At 36.8% G+C, this 20112-nt stretch overlaps 1 protein-coding gene and 2 pseudogenes across 1 annotated transcript in view; 2 read left to right on the top strand and 1 right to left on the bottom strand.

Moving 5' to 3' along the window:
* The window catches only part of CBL (cystathionine beta-lyase), a 31052-nt gene extending 24475 nt beyond the window's left edge, over positions 1-6577 (top strand). The window contains exons 11-13 of the mRNA XM_089996967.1: positions 5422-5529; positions 5612-5714; positions 6144-6577. Coding sequence (XP_089853093.1) covers positions 5422-5529; positions 5612-5714; positions 6144-6319 — 387 coding nt within the window. The 3' untranslated portion in view covers positions 6320-6577. The remainder of the gene's footprint in view (positions 1-5421; positions 5530-5611; positions 5715-6143) is intronic.
* Positions 6578-9155: 2578 nt separating this feature from the next.
* On the top strand, positions 9156-9722 carry LOC149847372 (dirigent protein 22 pseudogene; annotated as a pseudogene).
* Positions 9723-18944: 9222 nt separating this feature from the next.
* LOC149847371 (dirigent protein 22 pseudogene) lies at positions 18945-19625 on the bottom strand (annotated as a pseudogene).
* Between the last annotated feature and the right edge of the window lie 487 nt (positions 19626-20112).

Raw genomic sequence — 20112 nt, 5'->3', positions numbered from 1 at the left:
AGGAGGAAAGCTAAAAGAAGGGACCACAAGGGGGGCTCCCTTCTAGTCATTGGGAGCCTCAACGGTCATAAATATGACTGTTGGGGCCCCAACGACTAGATGGGTGGGGCCCCTTGTGGTCCTACACAATGAAAAAATAAAAAACAAAAAAGGAAAAGAAAAAGGTAAAAAGAATGAAAAGAGAAAAATACAGAAAGGAAAAAAGATACATGGTAATTTACCAAAGCACCCCTATCGGGTTTTTGGTTGTACAGAAAAATGAAATGAAATAAAATATGTATGTATATACATATATGTATATATATACTTATATATATACGTATGTATACATATATAAGTATATATATACATATTTTAACACAACGGTCATAAATATGACCGTTGGAGGGACTCCAACGACTCTATGGGAGCCCCTCCTTGGGTCCCTTTATGTGTATAAATAAGGGGCTTGGCCCCATGTAATTGCATTGCTTCTTGTGAAGCCTCATGTGAGTGGAATATATTTTTTCACTTTATTTTGTGTGTTTTACCACTTTTGTGGTTTATTGCAATCTTGCCCATTAGTGGCTTCTTGTGTTTGTGGGTGCTTTCGTGTTTGCTCTTGGAGATATCGCCTCACTCATTTGGCACTTCATTACAATATCAGTGGATTTAGATTGTGGCTTGACAGGTTGGATCTCTAGGAAGTATCTCATAGTTGTTTGATGTATATGCTTTGTACTTAAAATTGTGGAAAAGGGTTTGAAAATTTATTTGAATTTGATATAAGGTCTGTCAGATCTACACACCTCTGGTTTCTTTATGGCCCTCTATAAATACTGAGTGAAATGCAAAGATGGGACTAAGTTGCTTATGTGGATTCTCTAGGGCTACTAGGTTGAATTAGATAGGTCTCACTGAGACTTTGACCCGGAGTCGTGCATGACTTGGTCGATATTTGGTTGTTTCAATCATTGCCATGGACTTGGTTGATCCTTGTCTTTGACTGGAGATGTTTATTTGGGTTCAACCATGGGTATGCAATGACTTGGTTTACCAGTAAGTATTAGACTGGACTATGACCAATCAGTAGCAGACTGATCTCTGAGCCAATAAGATCAGTTTGTAGTGAAATCAAGCTACCAAGTTTAGTGAAACACTTACAGTAGGGTCTATCTAACGGATCCAGCCCAATGGTGACATTAGATGAGCTTACTGTTTGTGGTCTTTACTGGTTGGACTCTTTTTCTGATAACTGCTTGTGGTCCTTGCTAGTTGGACTTATGTATTCCGTGTGACCCTTTGCGCACAACTTAAGAAATAAGGTAGAGCAAATATGCCAGACTTGAGGTAGATTCAACACAGCTTTGAGTCTAAATTGCTAGATGAAAGTCTTCTTGTCAAGTAAATGCCATGGTGAGTTTGTACATAAAAGAGTAGGACTTGAGTCAAGTGCAGGTCCAGGTCAAAATATGTGCAGACAAGCCTTGACTTCTACTACACCAGTCTGGCCTTGCAAGCCTATTTTGAAAAACTTGGTCAGTTTCAGATCCATGCTGTTTTGGGATCTAGTTGTACTTTAGTTAGATGCCATTTGGCAACCTTTTTAGTTAATTATAGTCCTGGTTGTTGATTTCGCAAAGGACATTAAGAATGATTTTGAAGCAGGCCTTATATTACATATAGGGGAAGCACATATTTGTAAAAGAATAGGGAAGCTTCCTACTTAAATGCACATTAGAGTGAACAAAATAACCACAACACTCAAATTGATTTGGGAAGCCCAAAGTCAGCAATGATGAAAAAATGAAGCATCATATGCCAACTAGGTGCTTGTAACTATCAATAAATCTTTCGTCTTTATTGTTGAGATCTTGTTAGTTGCAAATGGGAAGGAGAGCAAGAGTGTATGGGCTTGGCTCATCCCAGTTGCAAGATAATGACTTAGGATCTTGTCCTTGGTAAATACGTTTTCTTGTTATGTTTTCATTATATACAAATTGAAAATTATGAATTGATGACAAGTTATTTGCACATTAAAAATATTAAATTAAATAAATTCAAGGATTTATATGAAAGTGCATCCAAAACAGGCAAAATATCTAACATTTAGAGCCAACTTGTACATCATGTGCAAGTTATAGTGAAAATAACATGGTTGCCAGTTGAGGAAGCGGGAGCAGGAAGCAATATGGGAAGCGGGAAGCGAGGCACTTTCAAAACGTTAGGAAGCGGGAAGCATGGGACCACTTAGGAGCGAATCGGGAATCATCTCGGAAGTGACCTAGGAAGCGAATCGGAAGCGACCTAGGAAGCGAGGGGGAAGCAAAAAAATAAAAATACAAAAAATTGAAAAAATGGGGGAAGCGAGGGAGAAGCATGGGGGAAGCGTGATGGGAAGCGCACTTCCCATTAAAGGGAAACATGTTTTCCATTAAAGGAAAGCGCGCTTCTCATTTTAAAATGGCGCTTCCCCGCGCGTTTCGGAAGTGCGACGTTTCGCGCTTCAGGGAAGCACACTTCCCCACCTACCTAGACGCTTCCGGTAACTCTGGAAAATACACCCTTATATTATTATGTTTGCAAGTTTTGATAAATGTTTAGTTGCACTTACGACACTCATGTGCATGGTAAATATTCACTTCACTCGTGCAATGTGCAAGTTGTGGTAAAAGAGGACAAAAGCTCTTAACTACTACTTGCACCAATGCAAGTCAAAAAGAGATACTTGCATGACGTGCAAGTTGGGGTAAAACCTATTTTATCATACTTGAAAGTTGAGGTAAATACTTGCTACCTGCAACCCTTACCTTGCATATTTTGTGTATGTTGTGGTAAAAGGTAGAAGCTTTATCGCTACTTGAACAAAAATATCAATCTCGCTTGCACTTGTGCAAGTTGAGTTAAAATTTATTTTAACCTGCATTTGCACTATGCAGGTCAGGTAAAAACAAAAAGGTTTTCACCTTGCATGAAAAAATACTCCTAATATCGACGTTGAAGATAGCTTCTATAGAGATGGAGATAGGGGTGCACACGAGCCAGGCTCAGGCTCAAAAAGCTCGGCTCTAATCTAGCCGAGCTCAAGCTTGATCCTGGCTCGGCTCGAGCTGCAGTAACTTAATTAAAAAAACTAAGAACTTAATTATGTAAAGGGCAGAATTTGAACTTATGACCACACACGTACACGGAAAACATGTTACCTACTTAGCTAAAAGCACACTTTACGATTATTAACAACAAAAATAATACATATCCTAAATTTAGTCCCCATATATCTCTATTAGCCAAGCTTAATCGGGCTAATTGAGCTTAATCAAGCTCAAACTAAGCTTCTACGTTTTATCACAACTTACACAAAACATGCAAGTTAGGTAAGGGTTGTATGTAGCAAGTATTTACTTCAACTTGCAAGTATGATAAAATAGGTTTTACCGTAACTTGCACAGGTGCAAATAAGATATCTTTTTGACTTGCATTGGGGCAAGTAGCAGTTAAGAGTTTTACCCTCTTTTACCACAACTTGCACATTGCACAAGGGTGCAAATGAATATTTACCGTGCACACAAGTGCAAATAAGGTAAATGTTGCACATAAGTGCAAATAAATATTTACCGTAACTTGCAAGCATGTTAATGTAAGTTAAGGATGTACCTTGATGCAGGGCTGAAGGTGATGGCCTGATCCTCACGATCGGGCGATGTGCAACAATAGGAGAAAACGTCACCCAAAAATGATGGGCTGTGTTGTTTTCTTTTATTTTCAATGGAATTTTATGCAGTTCGAGAGGATGCGATATTCTCACGATAAGGGGGTACCCACGCTATTGTTCCTCAATGCCTACCCATGCACAGGCTTGACGATGTCGTGGATTTTTCTGGTGCCCGATCAGTTGTGTGATGGCAAGATAAGCAAAGGAGTGCACCATAAGGGATCAGATCAATGGATCTGATCAACGTCTTCTTATTTAAAGGACTGATAAACCATTAAAGGTTCAAAAGGTAAACAGACTGACACTATTGGCTGAATGTAAAGAAATAAATGCAAACAATGTGAAAGAAACCTACGACTGCAGTGAACCAACAGAAAGAAAAGGACAAATAGAAAAAAGAAAATCAACAGTAAGAAGAAACAGGTGTGTGGCTAAAAAAACAAAATACAGAGATTATGATTTTTCCCATTCACTGCCGCACGCAACCCTAAGTTGGGTTATTTAAAAGGGTTTGGCTGGATCCGGGTCTCGGGTCCGGACCGGGACCCGAGACGAACTCTGCCTGCTGCTGGATCTGGGACGTGCTTTGCATCATTGTTCTGGGCCTGCTCTGCATCATACCTTCACCATAACTCGCCCATGATGTATAACTTGACTTTAAATTTTTGATATTTTACCTATTTTAAATGCACTTGCAAATACATCATTGAATTTATTTACTTTAATATTTTTGGTTGTGCAAACACAAGTGCATAGTAATGCATTTGGTCATTATGTTTATTAAGTGTTCTTTTATAGATTCTCATAATGTTGAATCTTTAACTTAAATCTATATGAATCTTACTGTTTCCTTCTGGATGACTATGACATTGTAAGTGCAATATGCTCGATACTCCAATATTTGATAAGAGTGATGGTGCACGGGAGAAGGCAATTGTGCTGTAATCCGGCTGATTATCCTTTTTTTCCTTGTCATAAATCAGCTATTAATGGTTTTGTTAATTATTTGTGCCTGTTGTTGATGTTTGAACTGTGTAGGATTGAAGTTTCTAGAAGCCTGCATCTTTTTAGATCACTCGACGGTTCTTGATATACCACCTATATGGTTTTTATAATTCTGTCCTTGCTTCTACTCCAGTCTTTCTATCAAATATTATAGATACCTTTATGCACAATTCTACCTAATTTTTTATGTACTGATCCAAGTTGCGGTTAGGATTTCAAATTCCAGATGTCCTGCATGACTTGCAACATGTTTGGTTGCTTCTCATGTGATTTTGAATCACATGAGAGATTCACGATCCCAATGTGATTTCAAATCACCTTCAGTTTCTCATTTTCATTTTTTGATGTTTGGTTGTACAAATGAATTTCATTCTCTCATTTTTATGCGATTCTGAATCTCATGAGGTTACCAAACATGCCCCAATGGTTCCCCAGCATTTCGGGCTACTGGATGTGATTATGGAATCTGAAACATTTACTATGATTTCTATTTTGTTATCAACATTGAACCTGGCTTTGTTGGCTGGTGTTTCAAGTATGTATGGATAAACACTGATTCCAATTTATCAGTTTATCACTTGTCCCATTTGAGTAATTTGTTCTCTGAGAGATGCAAGTATTATGCCATTTAGCTCTTGGTTTTTATTTTTACTCCTATTTTTTGCACAATTAGTGATTAATGGGTGGAGGGTCACAACATTTGTTCTTGTTTTCTTCATTGACAGGACAATGCACAAAAGATTGCTGAGTTTCTGTCATCTCATCCTAGGGTGAAAAGAGTTTTCTATGCTGGTCTTCCTAATCACCCTGGACGTTCACTGCACTATTCTCAGGTACTTGAAATAGACTATGACTTTCGCAAAATGCAGAGAAATAAATGGAAATTCAACCAATTTGTACGGTGAAAACTTTCAGGCAAAAGGTGCTGGTTCTGTCCTTAGCTTTACAACAGGATCACTGGCTCTCTCCAAGCACATTGTTGAAGCCACAAAATACTTCAGTATTACTGTCAGTTTTGGTAAATCAACTTCTCGTGTGCCTTTTGCTTTGTCACTGTTATAACTATGCATTGTTTGAAAAAATATCCATTTTTCTTTTAATTCTCTGTTCTGAGATGAGCTGTATTATGCCCCGAGTGCTCACTCATTTTGTTTTATTTATATTCTGTATTATGCAGAGTGTTCTCACTCATTTTCTTTTATTTATATTTTATATTCTGTTCTCATAAAATTTTCCATTTATGCATTTTTTCCATATCATCCTCCTAGTAGATATTCTCTGAAATTTGGTAAACGGGAGTAGCCTTCTTCCTTTTTGTTTCCTGTGTGTGTGCTCGTGCATGCACGTCATTTAATGAAACTCTGCTAGTGGATGCAATGTACTGTATTAACCAGATAGAGAGTGATCTCATGTTTTACTTAATTTCTCTAATTGTAATTTTGTACAGGTAGTGTTAAGTCTCTTATCAGCTTGCCTTGCTTTATGTCACACGCAAGCATACCCAGTTCAGTACGCGAATCTCGGGGCCTGAGTGAAGATCTGATTCGCATATCAGTGGGCATTGAGGATGTAGAAGATCTGATTGCTGATTTGGACAGTGCAATCAGGTCTGGACCTCTATGAGATGCATCATGACCTCATATTTAAAAGATGGTTTTGAATTTTCTAATTTGGTGAACCTCGTGAGATATTTCCAAGCAATGTGTTCCTTCATTAGAGACGATTTTCAGTCATCTCATGAAGTTAATAAGTCAGCTATTTGTGCGGACTAGAAATGGTGGCTTTCTTTTGCCTAGTAGTCCGTCAACATGCATTATATGTTTAAATGTCGAATACTTGGTACAAGCCCACACAAAAAGTGAAAAACAGGAGATTTAATCTTCAGACTCTCTCTCTCTCCAAGAATTAGATTGCTGGATTTTAGGATGGAAAGTGCAAATGGTCCAAACTCATCCAAGTCATATGGCTTGGCTCTGCCACCATATTGTGATGGTTTGGTAGGGTCCCCTACTGGACCAAAATTTAGGGGTGTCAAGGGGTCGGGTTTGACCCAGACCCAACCTGTCCCTAATCCTATAGGGTCAGGGTTTGGTGTCAAAGAAGGATGTTCGATTAGAATCCAGGTTGGACTCAAAGGGTCCGATGAATATATGGTGATGGGTATGGTTTGTGAAATTTCATGCCAGACCCGGGCCTAAACTGTGATTAAGATCCACAAATTTTTAATGTAAAAAGGATAAAAAATATAATTTTACCAGACATGGACTGGGTCCTGTGCATTTTGATTGGACCTGAGTCTGCACCCAGTACCAGCACTTTAAATCAGATCTAGATTTGGGTTTGATTTCACCTGGATTGGAACCAGATCCAACCCGTTGACATCCCTAGACCCAATACGTATTAGGTCCAACAGGAAGCCCAGCAAACCCAAGTGGTCCACGAGCATTTTCAAGTGTCTTATATATACCAACTCAGGCATAAAGTTTGCGTGGTGTGTTAGAAAAGGTCATTGTGTTTTTTTTTTTTGGAGGAAAAAGAACGCTATGTTCCAACAGGTTGGATTTTGCAGACATGGTCCCATTTTCGTGGGAAAAACATTGAGATCAGTTTTCCCTTGAAAGACATCATGTTCACATTAAAGGGTTGATTTTAGTCAATGTTGCTTGCTCAATGATAATGACCTTGTCACTTTCTTCTGCCCTTGGACGGCAAGAAATTGCAAGTTTCTCTGTTTTATTCTTCTTGATGGAACTGGATCAACAGTGACCAATATTAGTGTTTTTTTTTTGTTAAAAAAAGATGTGATTCAATATTTGATTTAGAAGGGAGAACGTGTTTTACAATTATATATTCTATAGGGAAACGGCAAAATGGGAAAACATTCTGCCCTTTTTTCCCACCCTGAATGCTTGGACATGTGGTGGAAGCCATGGCATATGCCCGCTCCCTGTAACCGGACTCCTCATCACCGGTCATACATTGACAGGTTTCCGGTTGGTAAAAACCCATGAGATTTCTCCGGGCCCATTAGAGAGTACACCCCGCTTCAAACATGCAACAAGCTGGGCTGCCTCCATTGTTTTTGAACCATGATCATCCCATGTTAGGTGACAAACAACGATTGCCTCTAGCCACGAAAGTAGAACGCTTAACAGAAAAGTTTTTATTTTTTTTAATATTTTAAAAAGGCGAAACTTTACTTTTTTTTTTGTTTTGCAAAATTTTATTCGAAAAGACATGTTTTAAAGAGTTTTCTTCTAGGGGCAAGAGGTAAGCCCATAGAGTTTTAGGCTGCTAGGAAAGAAAGAGTTTTTGCTAAATTATGCTCCACATACCTTCCTCGGTATGTTTAGTCAATACATAAACAAATATTTCTTTAGAACTAGGTCAAGACTGGCCAAGTCAATACGCACCATGTGGGGGACCTGGTTCAGGCTTGACTTTAAAGCTAAGGAGTAATGAATGGCTACAAAATTGTCAGCAATTTGACATGAATCAACCATGGGTAGGTCAGCTTGGTGTCTGCGCTCTTTGGACTTTTCAAACTTAGCGAAACATCTGAGTCTTGAATTCACCAAATATTGGGACACTACTTTTCCTACCCCACTCAACACGTATCTAGTACATCTACTTTTGTCTCTTTTCCAAAAGCCACAATATTCTAGAAACTGTGAAAAAGAAAAAGAATCAATGGCTTCTTCACATGTGAAGGAAACTTGGTGGAAAGGAAAAAGGTAAACCTTCAATGAGGTGCAACCTAATTTGGAAAAATTGAGCCTCCTGATTTTTATTTTTCTGATATAAGCTTTCTGTTTTCTTGAAAATTACCAAGCAAAAGTCCTATGCCTTAATTAATATATCTTAACTTGTAATTCAAATTATAATAAAGAGTAAAAAAAATTCAAAATATTTACCCTTTTATTTCTTATGAGGATGAATAAGTATTTTTTTTTAAAATACTTTTAAAGGCAATGTTGTCAGTATCAGTCTTGGCCGACGATTCAGGTGAATCGACAGATACTGATACCCAAGTGAATCATTCTGAATAGGCCAAAAAATAATAATAAAAATATTACATGTCAATCATTAAAATAATTTTAAGTATTTTTCACATTGATTAAAAATAGCTGATTCATGGGTGAAGCACATCGATTTTCTGCCTATACGCACCGATACTGACAACATTGTTCAAAGGACAATACGGAAAATTACAAAAAAAATCAAGTTTTTGAAATGATTGATGTTAAACGAGGCCCCTCTTTGACAGTTTCTAAGAAGCCTATAACCCATATCATAAATTCCAAAAAGGTAAGGTCCATCTTTGTAATTAAGGGTAAGAGGTGGCCCCCAAACAAAATTTTCCAAAGAAAAAAAAGGAAATCAAATCATGTTCGCTGACCCTCTCTCTATAAATACAACCATTCATCACATGTGTTCATCATAGTTAGCAAAGCAGAAAATGGCTTCCCTTCTTCCAAAAAGAACCATTCCCATATTCTTCATTTGCTTCTTCATCCTTGCTGCTGTTGGTGCCAAACCAACCCACAAGCATGGAACCCACAGATCACTGAAGGAGAAGGTGACACACATCCACTTCTACTTCCATGACATCGTTAGCGGGCGCAACCCGACTGTGGCAACCATTGTTCAATCTCCATTGAGCAATTCAGTGACCGGATTCGGAGAGGTAAACATGATAGATGATCCTTTGACAGAAGGGCCGGAACTGACATCTAAGTTGATTGGGAGAGCTCAAGGGATCTATGCTTCTGCAGCAATACAAGATGTGAACCTATTGATGGCCCAAACTTACGTGTTCTTGGAAGGTGCATACAATGGGAGCACTCTATGCATATTGGGAAGGAACAGTGCTTCTATTCCCATAAGGGAGTTGGCTGTAGTTGGGGGGACTGGGTACTTTAGGTTGGCTCGTGGGTATACACAGGCTAGGATTCATTGGTTCAATGCCACCACTGGTGACGCTGTTGTAGAGTATAATGTTTATGTCACACATTATTCAGAGTAAATTGGGGAGATGAAGTTGTAGCTAGTCTCTCAACTAGCTTGGTTTTGCTATATGTGCTTCTGAACATTACATTTTTCTGCAATAAACAGTTATATGTTTCATGTAATATTTGATGGTCTCAGCATTGCACGAATGATCAAGTGCCATCGCGTTGTTAATGTGGCTGTGGATTTTGATCCATGTAGTCACAATAGGTTTTTAAACTGAATCGATTTTTCAACAAAAAAAAAAAACCCAGTAAGTCTGAATCGAATGACTTTGAATCAGTTTTTTCAAAACAACTTTTTAAGAATATATATATATATATATATATATATATATATATATATATATATATATATATATATATATATATATATATATATATATAGTAGTGGGAAGCTACCCGGCTGCATCCTGTCCACATGGTACCTGATCGCTTGGGAACGTCAATTTTTTGGTTTTTTTTTTTTAAATTCTGACCTTACAGATGTGGTCAACATGATTGATTTAGTTTAAATTGACACTTGGATTATTTGATTCCGATGCATGCATAAGTTTTTATAAGGTTAAAAATTCAACGGTTTACAATTTTTGTAATTTTTTGAGGCTTTAAGTATCATTTTTTTTCATCCAAAATGCATAATCGAAGTACCATTTTCTAGTAAATCAATTACGCTGAACAAATGTTGAATACATCGGTAAGGTCAGACTTTAAAAAAAAATACAGAAAAAAATCTTAGTGGATATGGTTGGTATCTTTTCTCTCTTAGGTTTCCATCTCTCTCTCTCTCTCTCTCTCTCTCTCTCTCTCTCTCTCTCTATATATATATATATATATATATATATATATATATATATATATATATATATATATATATATATATATATATATCAGAAAACCAATCTGAGCCACTAGATGGAGATTTGGCACCTTGAGACCAAATACTTATGGGCCTCATATCAGAATTAGGTTTAACTTAATAAATGCTAGTGAAGAATGAATGAATGAATAAGAATTTGACATGGTGAGCCTTGAATGAACATAGGCTGCATATGTCCCACGAGTCTTGTGGGTGACCATAAATTTGGTCATGTACTATGAGTGAGACAAACTTGAGGTCCACGTTTCATCAACACCATGAATTAATTCTAGAGAAGTTAATCCTCAACTACACAAATTGCTTTAAATGATCGGGTGGTAATATGTGCTCCAATAGATTATTTTGATTTTGTACTCAACAAAAAGCTGGTGGTAATTTTGGGGGAAAATTTTCCATCGTTTTACACGTGGCAGCAGTTGCTGCCACCGCAGGTGAGTCAAGAATTCATTTTGTGAAACAAATATGTGAATTCACATATGTCACAACTATAGCCATTTGTTACCGCAATTAGGGTTCCCATTGAAGGCCACAGATCTCATGTCCGTGTATTGAATCTAGAGTGGGCCCCAATCCAAGACTCAAGGTTTACAAACATTATCTCTAATGCTAGGATCTCCAATCAAAAATTGAGATCCAAACATCCAACACACCCTTAGCATTGTGTAGCTGCTAGAACATTAGCATGGCCCCCAAAGGGGTTTGGCGTAGTGGGATGGAGCCTAGATCGCTAGTATGGTGGTCTAGGTTCAAATCTCATGGGCATCACCCCTTGCGCAAGCTGAAGCGTGGTGATTCCTTGGGGGTTAGGAGTAAGCCCACAAAGTTTTAAGCTGTCATGACAGTGATCATAAGCAGAGCCAGCACAGCTAGGTCTTTGTTTTCGGGGGTTGTTTTTGCGTGTAAAAAACAAAAAAGTAAAACATTATCATGAACAAGTCCATAATCGTGACCTTTAATTTGTGTCCACAATTAATATAAATCAATTTTTCTGATATGCATGATTCATATTTTTTAAATTCTATATTTTTAAGGGATGATAATAATCACATGTGAATTATTCTTTTTATTTTATTAACATTTATATGCCCTAACCTTAAATAACATTAATATGCAATCAACATTACATATACAATCAATATAACTAAAAATATTTATTGTATTACTTATAGAAGGAGTTATATTAAGATGAAAAAGACCATGGTCAACATCATAGCGACCTCTGAGTTTCAATTTTTTATCTTTTCCAATAGCAAAATCTCTTACTGCTAAAAGATTCTTTCTTATGAAAGGTATATAAAGTATATTTATTAGTAGAAGACTGATCCCCTCTACTTGAAGCCTATAGGTCCCTATCCCAACCACATCACTGTATGTATTATTTTCCATATACACCTTATGATCTCCAGACTTCAACTTCTTTATTTTCACAAGTCATTCCTTTGGCTTAGACACATGTCGCGTCGCCCCTAAATTTATCCACCACCCTAGGAGATCATTATCTACGATCAATGATTTAGATACAATGCATACTAATTCTCGTTCTCCATTTACTTGCTCTTTCTTGGTTCTTTTTCTTGGTTCTATTTAGGCAATTATTCTTGAAATGCCTAACTTTTTTACAAGAGAAACATGCTCTCCTGATTGCAGTCTTGGAGTTCTTGGCTTGCACTAGATGCTTATTGTTGAATTTATTCTTCTTAAATTTTTTTGAAGAATGTGTTTTTAGGCTTGAACTTGTGAGAAGTTACCAAAAAAGTTTTTTGAGTATTCATAACTTTTCTCTTTTTATTTTTTGACATGTGCTCTTGCTCAAGAGCTAATTGGAGAGAGAATTCTGTTAGAGTAAGACTTTTCTGGTTTAACCTCATGGCAATCGACACCGTCTTCCACATTGGAAGAATGCTATTTAATATTGTAAAGATTTGCATGCACTCAGGAATATCATTTTCTGATATGACCAAGTCCTTAGCCATTACTAGCATTCGATTTACATGATCGACCACGTTGTTTGACTCTTTCATCCTGCAAGAGTTGTACTGCTTTAGAAAAAGTTGAATGTGGGTTTCTAAAGTCATATCATATTTTTTTCTGACTTTTTTCATCATTCTCTTCGCAGTGTCAAAATCTTTAAATACTCGGATGAGATCATCTTGCATAAATATTAGAAGAGTTGCTTGAGCAAGTTGATCATCTTTAATAAATTTGTTATGAGTTTTCTTCTCATTTTCAATCAATTTATCAATTAGTGAAGATTTTGCATTGTTCAATACATATAGGGTCTTGTCATGTGTCAATATATATTTCATTTTTCTTCTTCACATTCTAAAATTTGTCCCAGTGAGTTTTTCAATTTTGAACAACTCATCCATGACTATTTGATTTGCTATTTTCTTAATTATAAATAAATATTAGAATTAATAAAGTATATCCTAACTAATATTTATAAATATAACTAGTTTTGATCCTTCTAAATTAGTTTATCATGCAATATAATCTTTAAGTATGCAAGAACAAAAATTGCTAACTTTAAGCACTATTTGACAAAAATCAGTAGCACATGGTTTTCAAAAACCTAGAAACACTTTTCTGCAATTTCAGAAAGTATTACGAAAGGTTATGTGTAAATAAAAATAATAGGAACCTGTTTCTGCAACTTTTTAAGTTTATCAAAAAAGATAAACCTCTTTTTTACAATTTTCAGAAAGGCAGAAGCCTTTTTAAGCAAAAATGAAAACAAAAACCTTAAAAAGATTTTTTTTAGTTAAATAGGATTTGACCCTCTTTCTATAATTTCATAAAAGATTAGTGCATTTTTGAAATTATATTTTTTTTTAGTTTAATAGAAAAGAAAGGAACCACTTTCCTATAATTTCAGAAAAGTCAGATACTATTTTCCGTTTTTCAAGAAAAAGTAATCCCTTTTTCGAATTTGCATTAAATTTCAGGTTTAATATGATTCTTTTTCTTTTTTTTAAAGACTTTACGTTAAAACGAAGCAAAACCCGATAAGGGTTCCTTTTCGTTAAAAAATGTTCAGGGAAAAAATGTTCAAAGAAGGCCGTCGCCGCTGCCCATCGGAGCGATGTTGGATTTTTTGACAAAGATTCCTCTGACCTGTCCGGTGACTCCTAGGTATACAAGAACCCCTTTTCCTTCCTCTTTTGGATTGTTTTTTTTTTGTCTGTTGCTGCAGACGACGTCGATCACGCAGTAGCCCACTGCGCCTGAGAGGGGTTGACTGGTGGTCAAACAAGCATCAAACCAGCAGTGTAGTCAGATTCTCAGAGTGTTGGAGAGAATTTGGCCTTTGGCAGTCGTTGTAGCCTGCCAGTTCAGCGGTTGCTTACAGCACCCTGCTACCTGGCGGCTATAGGATGCCACATGGAATTCGATAGTCGTCGCACGATGCCATCACCGGTAAGGGATTAGCTACTGCTGCTTGTTTTTGTTTTTCCTTTTTTTCTTATTTACACAAATCAGGAATATGCTTGGTTCATCGATTTGTCTGAATTAGAAAAATAAAAACTAACCGCTTGCTTTGTTTTTTATTTTTCTTTGTTTATGCGCTTTTTCTGGCGATGAGTCTCTGTTGTTTATCAACGTTCAATTTCTGCGTCAATGCGGCCACATGCACAGGAGACTTTCGACAACACCGTCAGAGGTTTTTATTGAACCTACGCTACACACGCTCTGATATCAATGTTGGGAAGCGACCTTGGAAGGGGCTAGAATTGCAATGGAATGAAGACCTTGCTGTTACACTCAAAATCGTCAGGGAGTGCTCACTCTCAACCCTTTCTCTATTTGAATGCTTTTAGTAACCAAAACTGTTATTTTCTGTGAATGTTTGTATGTGTATTTCATACCCCTTTTCACTGCATTTATTGACATAAAGAGTTCAAGTTTTGGGACACAACCTCTGAGAGAATATTCTTCATCCCTCAAGAAACACTTCTCTTGAATTTCGATATTGTGACTATTAAAAAATCCCCAATAATCACTTATGTCCACACAAGCTTACATAATCACACTTTTGTATTGATGTTGCTGAAAAACGAGAGGCCCACAGATGGACTTGCCAGCCATCATCAATGGGGGGAGAGGGTGGAGCTCATTTTGGAGGTTGGCGGAGCTCATTTCGCAAGCACGTCGGGATATGGACAGATGATCATGATGACGACATGGTGTGATTGGGGTTGGAAGTCGAAGGCATCCTCGATTTCGGGTTTCCCAACCAAGTTTTCGGTTCTATTGGGTTCAGTTTTGTGGGCGCTCTCTACCTTGAGGGAGCAGAGATTGGCACCCTGGTCTTAAAACCTCCTTCACCACCACTAGGCGAGCAATTCAGAGTGCCATGACCACCAGAAGTTTATCATATCAGGAGGTAAATGACGATCTCCGCCAACTGATAGGTTAGGCTGATTGAGCCATTGCTAAAACCTTATAGCCCTTTTTGAAACCAACTAAAACTCGTCAACTTCAGATCGACCAACTGCATCCACAAGGAGAAGGGGCTCAAAGAGATCATCAAGACATTATGCTATGTGGCATCGAAGGTGCTCAAGGGTAAGGATTATAATGAGCTTGACATCTGAAGTGTTGCCCCAACAACACGAGTCTCTTGAACACTGGTCATCAAGGAGGTAGCTGACTCTACCCTGGTGATGACCTGTCACAAGAAGTTGCAATGGTGCCTATGCAAGGGCGGTTTCAATGGTGACATATTTAGGAGGGCCTCAGTCTGCCAAAAAGCAGCAAAAATGGAGCCCTCGTGAGGTCATAGAAGAACCATAAGAAACTCCATAACTAATTAAGAAAGTGAGGCCCACTTTATGATGTATTAGAATGAATATAACAACCTTATAATGTATATGCAAAATAATTCATTATTGTTTGCTCTTGAGCTATAGATTACATAATTGAGGCAATGTATGGTGAATACTAAAAATATTTTTTTTGCATTGCACTTTAATGGTTATGATTGAAATTTTGACATAATGAGAAATGTAAAATAACTATGTTAAATGAGGAAACAAAAATATCATGATAAAAAAATAACTTAGTTTGTTAATATCCTCATGATAAGGATATATCATGAAATAAAAGTTCAGCTAGTATCTCATGATGTCGTGTTTAAACCCATACTATATGTGAAAAGAATCATGGTTCATATAATGATAAAAAGTGCACATAACTACACGAGAAATAATATATAATATGTGTGAAAAAACTCATACTTGAATATGAATGATAAAAGAATCCACATGACTATGTAAGAAATAACTCAATGAGAAAAACATGATACTTTTAGATATTGATACAAATTCTTGAAATTGTGAAAAATTATTTGGTGCATGTTTTGTCATGAAATATTATATATATGATACATGATGCACAAATTGTGATATAATATGTTTGTTCATCTTATATGGTTAAGTCGGAGATGTCGAATTCAGGTACTAGATCCAATATGACCATAGGGTCTTACAAATGGAACCCCAGGAGCCAACAAATTGGTGGGCTCATTAAGACTAATTTATGTAATAGAATTATATAATTTAATATTATTTAAGAGTTACTTATAACCTAATGTGCATGAGTTGTAAATAAGGTTGCAGAATTAATGGGGCATTATGTTCAAAATTAATGGTGGAATTAATCTGGTCCTCTATGGTTGCCTATATCATATGACTGTGGTCATGGCATGGTATAGAGTACAAGAATTGAGCTCTAATGAAGGATTGTTAAAGATCATGTTTGGTGAGAGTTGAAATAACTCAATGTTAGAGCCTGTGTTTTTCACAAGGGTTGGAGGTCCGACCCCTTCCTTTTAGTGCACATGCCCTTTGGATTTAGTGAACCCATCCATGCTGAATTTTGGAACCCTTACTGGTCCAACATATGCAAGTGTGAAAAGATTATCATAACCAACATGAATAAATTTTTTATTTTTATTTTTTTGGATACGCCAAAGTTAAAACCCCACCATCAACCACACATTTGATTGACTGCCCAAGCTTTGAAGAAATGATTATAACCAACACGAGTATAATACTTGATTGTGCATGCATCTGAGCGGTATATGCGGGATTCATTTTCTTTTCTTAGAGCCCAAATGGGGGCCAATAAGGGATATTTTGTATAAATCCCACCAAACCGCACTCAAAGACAAACATATTATGCTTATGAAAAACATTGGCTAACAACTTAACATCATATATATATATATATATATATATATATATATATATATATATATATATATATATATATATATATATAGGTTAATACATTAATGCTACATGAAATATGCTAAATGGTTTTTTTTAGCTTTTTTGGTTTTTTGTTCATGTTTTTAACCACATAAATGTGTTGGACATAGTTGATTTACTAGGAATCCATACTTGGGTCGTGTTTTCTATGAAAAAATGATATTTAGAGCCTAAAAAATGTACAAAAATTTTAAACTAATGATTTTTCAAACTTTATAAAAACCCAACCTTGTGTCAAAATAGAATACTTAAAGAGCTGATCCCTATAAAGTAAGTACATAGATCACATTATGTTCAGAATTTAAAAATAAAACCCAAAAAAGCTTAAAATTCATTTTAGCATATTTCATTTAGCACAGGTGCATAGAGAGAGACTGACATAAGTAGTCCACTGTCAATGGACGCATGCCCGCTGCTAGGCAGATGCTGATTTAACAAAGAAAATGACTTTAATGGCAGTTCTGGACCTTTGCTAAACATGGGTTTTCCACCCAGCGCTTTAGAGGCGGTCCAGGACCACTGCTAAAGGTCCAAAAATCACAAAATAAAAGTAAAATTGTGACTTCTGTTTGATGAATGAGCATCCATCAATATAACAAATCGTGTGTGTATATATAAGGGTGTATCATTGATACAATGTCTGATGATAATGGGACGAAAGAGTGCACGATCATCGATGCATTTTTTTTTGCACTTTCAGACTTTTTAGCAACGGTCCTGGATCGCCACTAAAGGGGTAGAACCACAAAAAAAAAAAATACATGCAGATGTGTTGCCCAATAGTTGTTTCTTAGCAAATGGACCACGTGGAATGTATCTGTAGGGTTAGATTTACAAAAAAAAGACTACTAAAATCTTGATTTATACTATCAAACATATTTGGTTGGCAAACATATTTCAGTTTTTCATAGTTCTCATATTTTCAGTTCTCATATTCTGGTGATTTTATATGAGTAACTAGAATATGATAACTGTCGTGTGAACTCAGTATTTTCAACATATTTTTGGAAATCCAACCATGTAAATGTGTTTGGCATGATGAATTTGCTAGAAATCAACTATTGGATCATGTATTTTTGATGAAAAATATGATTTTTGGGCGCTTAAATATTTATTAAGATTATGAGCTACTGATTTTAAAGCCTTGAAAAAATATCATTTATGCGTAATCAAATGATTCAAGAGTTGGTTCTTAAAAAACCAAACATGCATATCACATTTAAAAGGTTAGATTCAAGAGAAAAAAAACAAAAAATCTATAAAAATCACTGTTCACACAGTAGTTTTCATATTTTCAGTTCTCATATTCTGGTGATTATATATATATATATATATAAAAGAAAACTAGAATATGTAAACAAGTATGAACCAAGAATTTTTCGCAAACCTAACTGTGTAGATGCATTCGGCCGGGTTCATTTGCCTATAATAAGCTATTGGATTATTATAATCGGATCAAAAAATGTGATTTTGTATGCTTGAATATTTATAAAAGTTTTGATCCATTGATTTTAAACCTTAAAAGCTCTTTCTTATGCATCATAATAGGATGATCTAAGAGTTTGTTTCTATAAGACCAAGCATCTAAATTGCATCCGTACAGTAAAATTTCAAAAAAAAAAAAACCTATACAAATCTCCGTGCATACCGGTTTACATATTTTAGTTATCCATAATATATATACAGAGTCACTGGAATATGAGACCTGCAATATGAAAACTAGAAATATGAGCATTTTCAGCACTTTTTTTGCAAATCCAACCATATGGATGTGCTTGGCACGGTGAATTTAGTAAGTTGGATTATGTATTTTCAATTTAAAAAAATGTGATTTTTGAATGCTTAATATTTATGAAAATTATCAGTTATTGATTTTAAAGCTTTAAAAAAATCTTGTTTATGCATTAAAATAGGATGATATCCCAAGCATGCAAAACACATCTGTATTGTTAGATTCAAGAGAAAAGAACAAAAAAATTATTAAAATGCAAAACACATCATGTTTTCGAGATTATATATATATATATATATATAGAGAGAGAGAGAGAGAGAGAGAGAGAGAGAGAGAAATAATTGCGGGACACTGAACTCAACAACTCAATATTACTAAATCAATGTGACTAATACAACTTGGTGAAAAAACACTAAAACTTTGTCGTTCCATGTCACACTGTCAGGAGTGGCCCCCACTCTAATAATGCATGACATAGACATTGTACTCCACCGTAGCATCTCCAGTATTAGCATCGATCCAACGAGTCCTAGCAAGTGCATACCCACGAGCCATCCTGAACGCACCACTCCCACCCACCACGGGCATCTCCCTCAGTGGGCTCATGGCAGCATTCCTCCCCAGAATACTCAAACTGCTCCCATTGTACTTCCCTTCCAAGAACACATAGTTAACAGCCATGAGCAAGCTCAGGTCCTTCAGCCCAGCTGAAGCATAGAGCCCCTGGGCCCTTCCGATAAGTTTCGATGTCAATTCTGGGCCTTTGGTCAGTGGGTCATCTATCATCACGATGTCGCCGAACCCGGTCAGGGAGGTGCTGTTCTGAATGCCCGCGATGGTTATGGCGGTCGGGTTGCGGCCGCTTAAGATGTCGTGGAAGTAGAAGTGGAGGTGGGTCATCTTCTCCTTCAGTGATCTGTGGGTTCCATGCTTATGGGTTGGTTTGGCACCAACAGCAGCAAGGATGAAGAAGCAAATGAATAAGAATATGGGGATGGTTCCTTTTGGAAGAAGGGAAGCCATTTTCTGCTTTGCTAACTATGGTGAACACATGTAATGAATGGTTGCATTTATATAGAGAGGGTCAACCAACATGATTTGGTTTCCATTTTTTTTCTTTGGAAAATTTTGTTTGGGGGGCCATCTATTGCCCCTAATTACAAAGATGGACCTTACCTTTTTGGAATTTATGATATGGGTCATAGGCTTATTAGAAACTCCGCCTGTGTAGTTATACACTGCCGGTCCCAAGCCCGGATAAAGGAGGAGGGTTGCGGTAGGCCTGTGACAGGCAGCATAAAAACTTTGTCATATCCTATGAAAATGAACCAATATGAGAATTTCGTTGGGGCGTTCCCTACTGAGCGACGCGCTGTACTCTCTAGGCCCGAAGGCAGTGATAAATGTGCAAGGGTTGCTAGGTCGTCGCCCAGAAGCGACGCGTCACACCGGCGCCTGGGTGTGGTGTCAAATAGGCAAGGGTTCCCTCACTTTGTTGGACGGGTGGGGGTAAAGAAGTTAGT

This window comes from Nuphar pumila, chromosome 2 (genome assembly GCF_984573655.1).
Source record: "Nuphar pumila chromosome 2, dmNupPumi1.hap1.1, whole genome shotgun sequence".
Lineage (NCBI taxonomy): Eukaryota > Viridiplantae > Streptophyta > Magnoliopsida > Nymphaeales > Nymphaeaceae > Nuphar > Nuphar pumila.
This window is presented reverse-complemented; position numbering and strand designations above follow the sequence as displayed.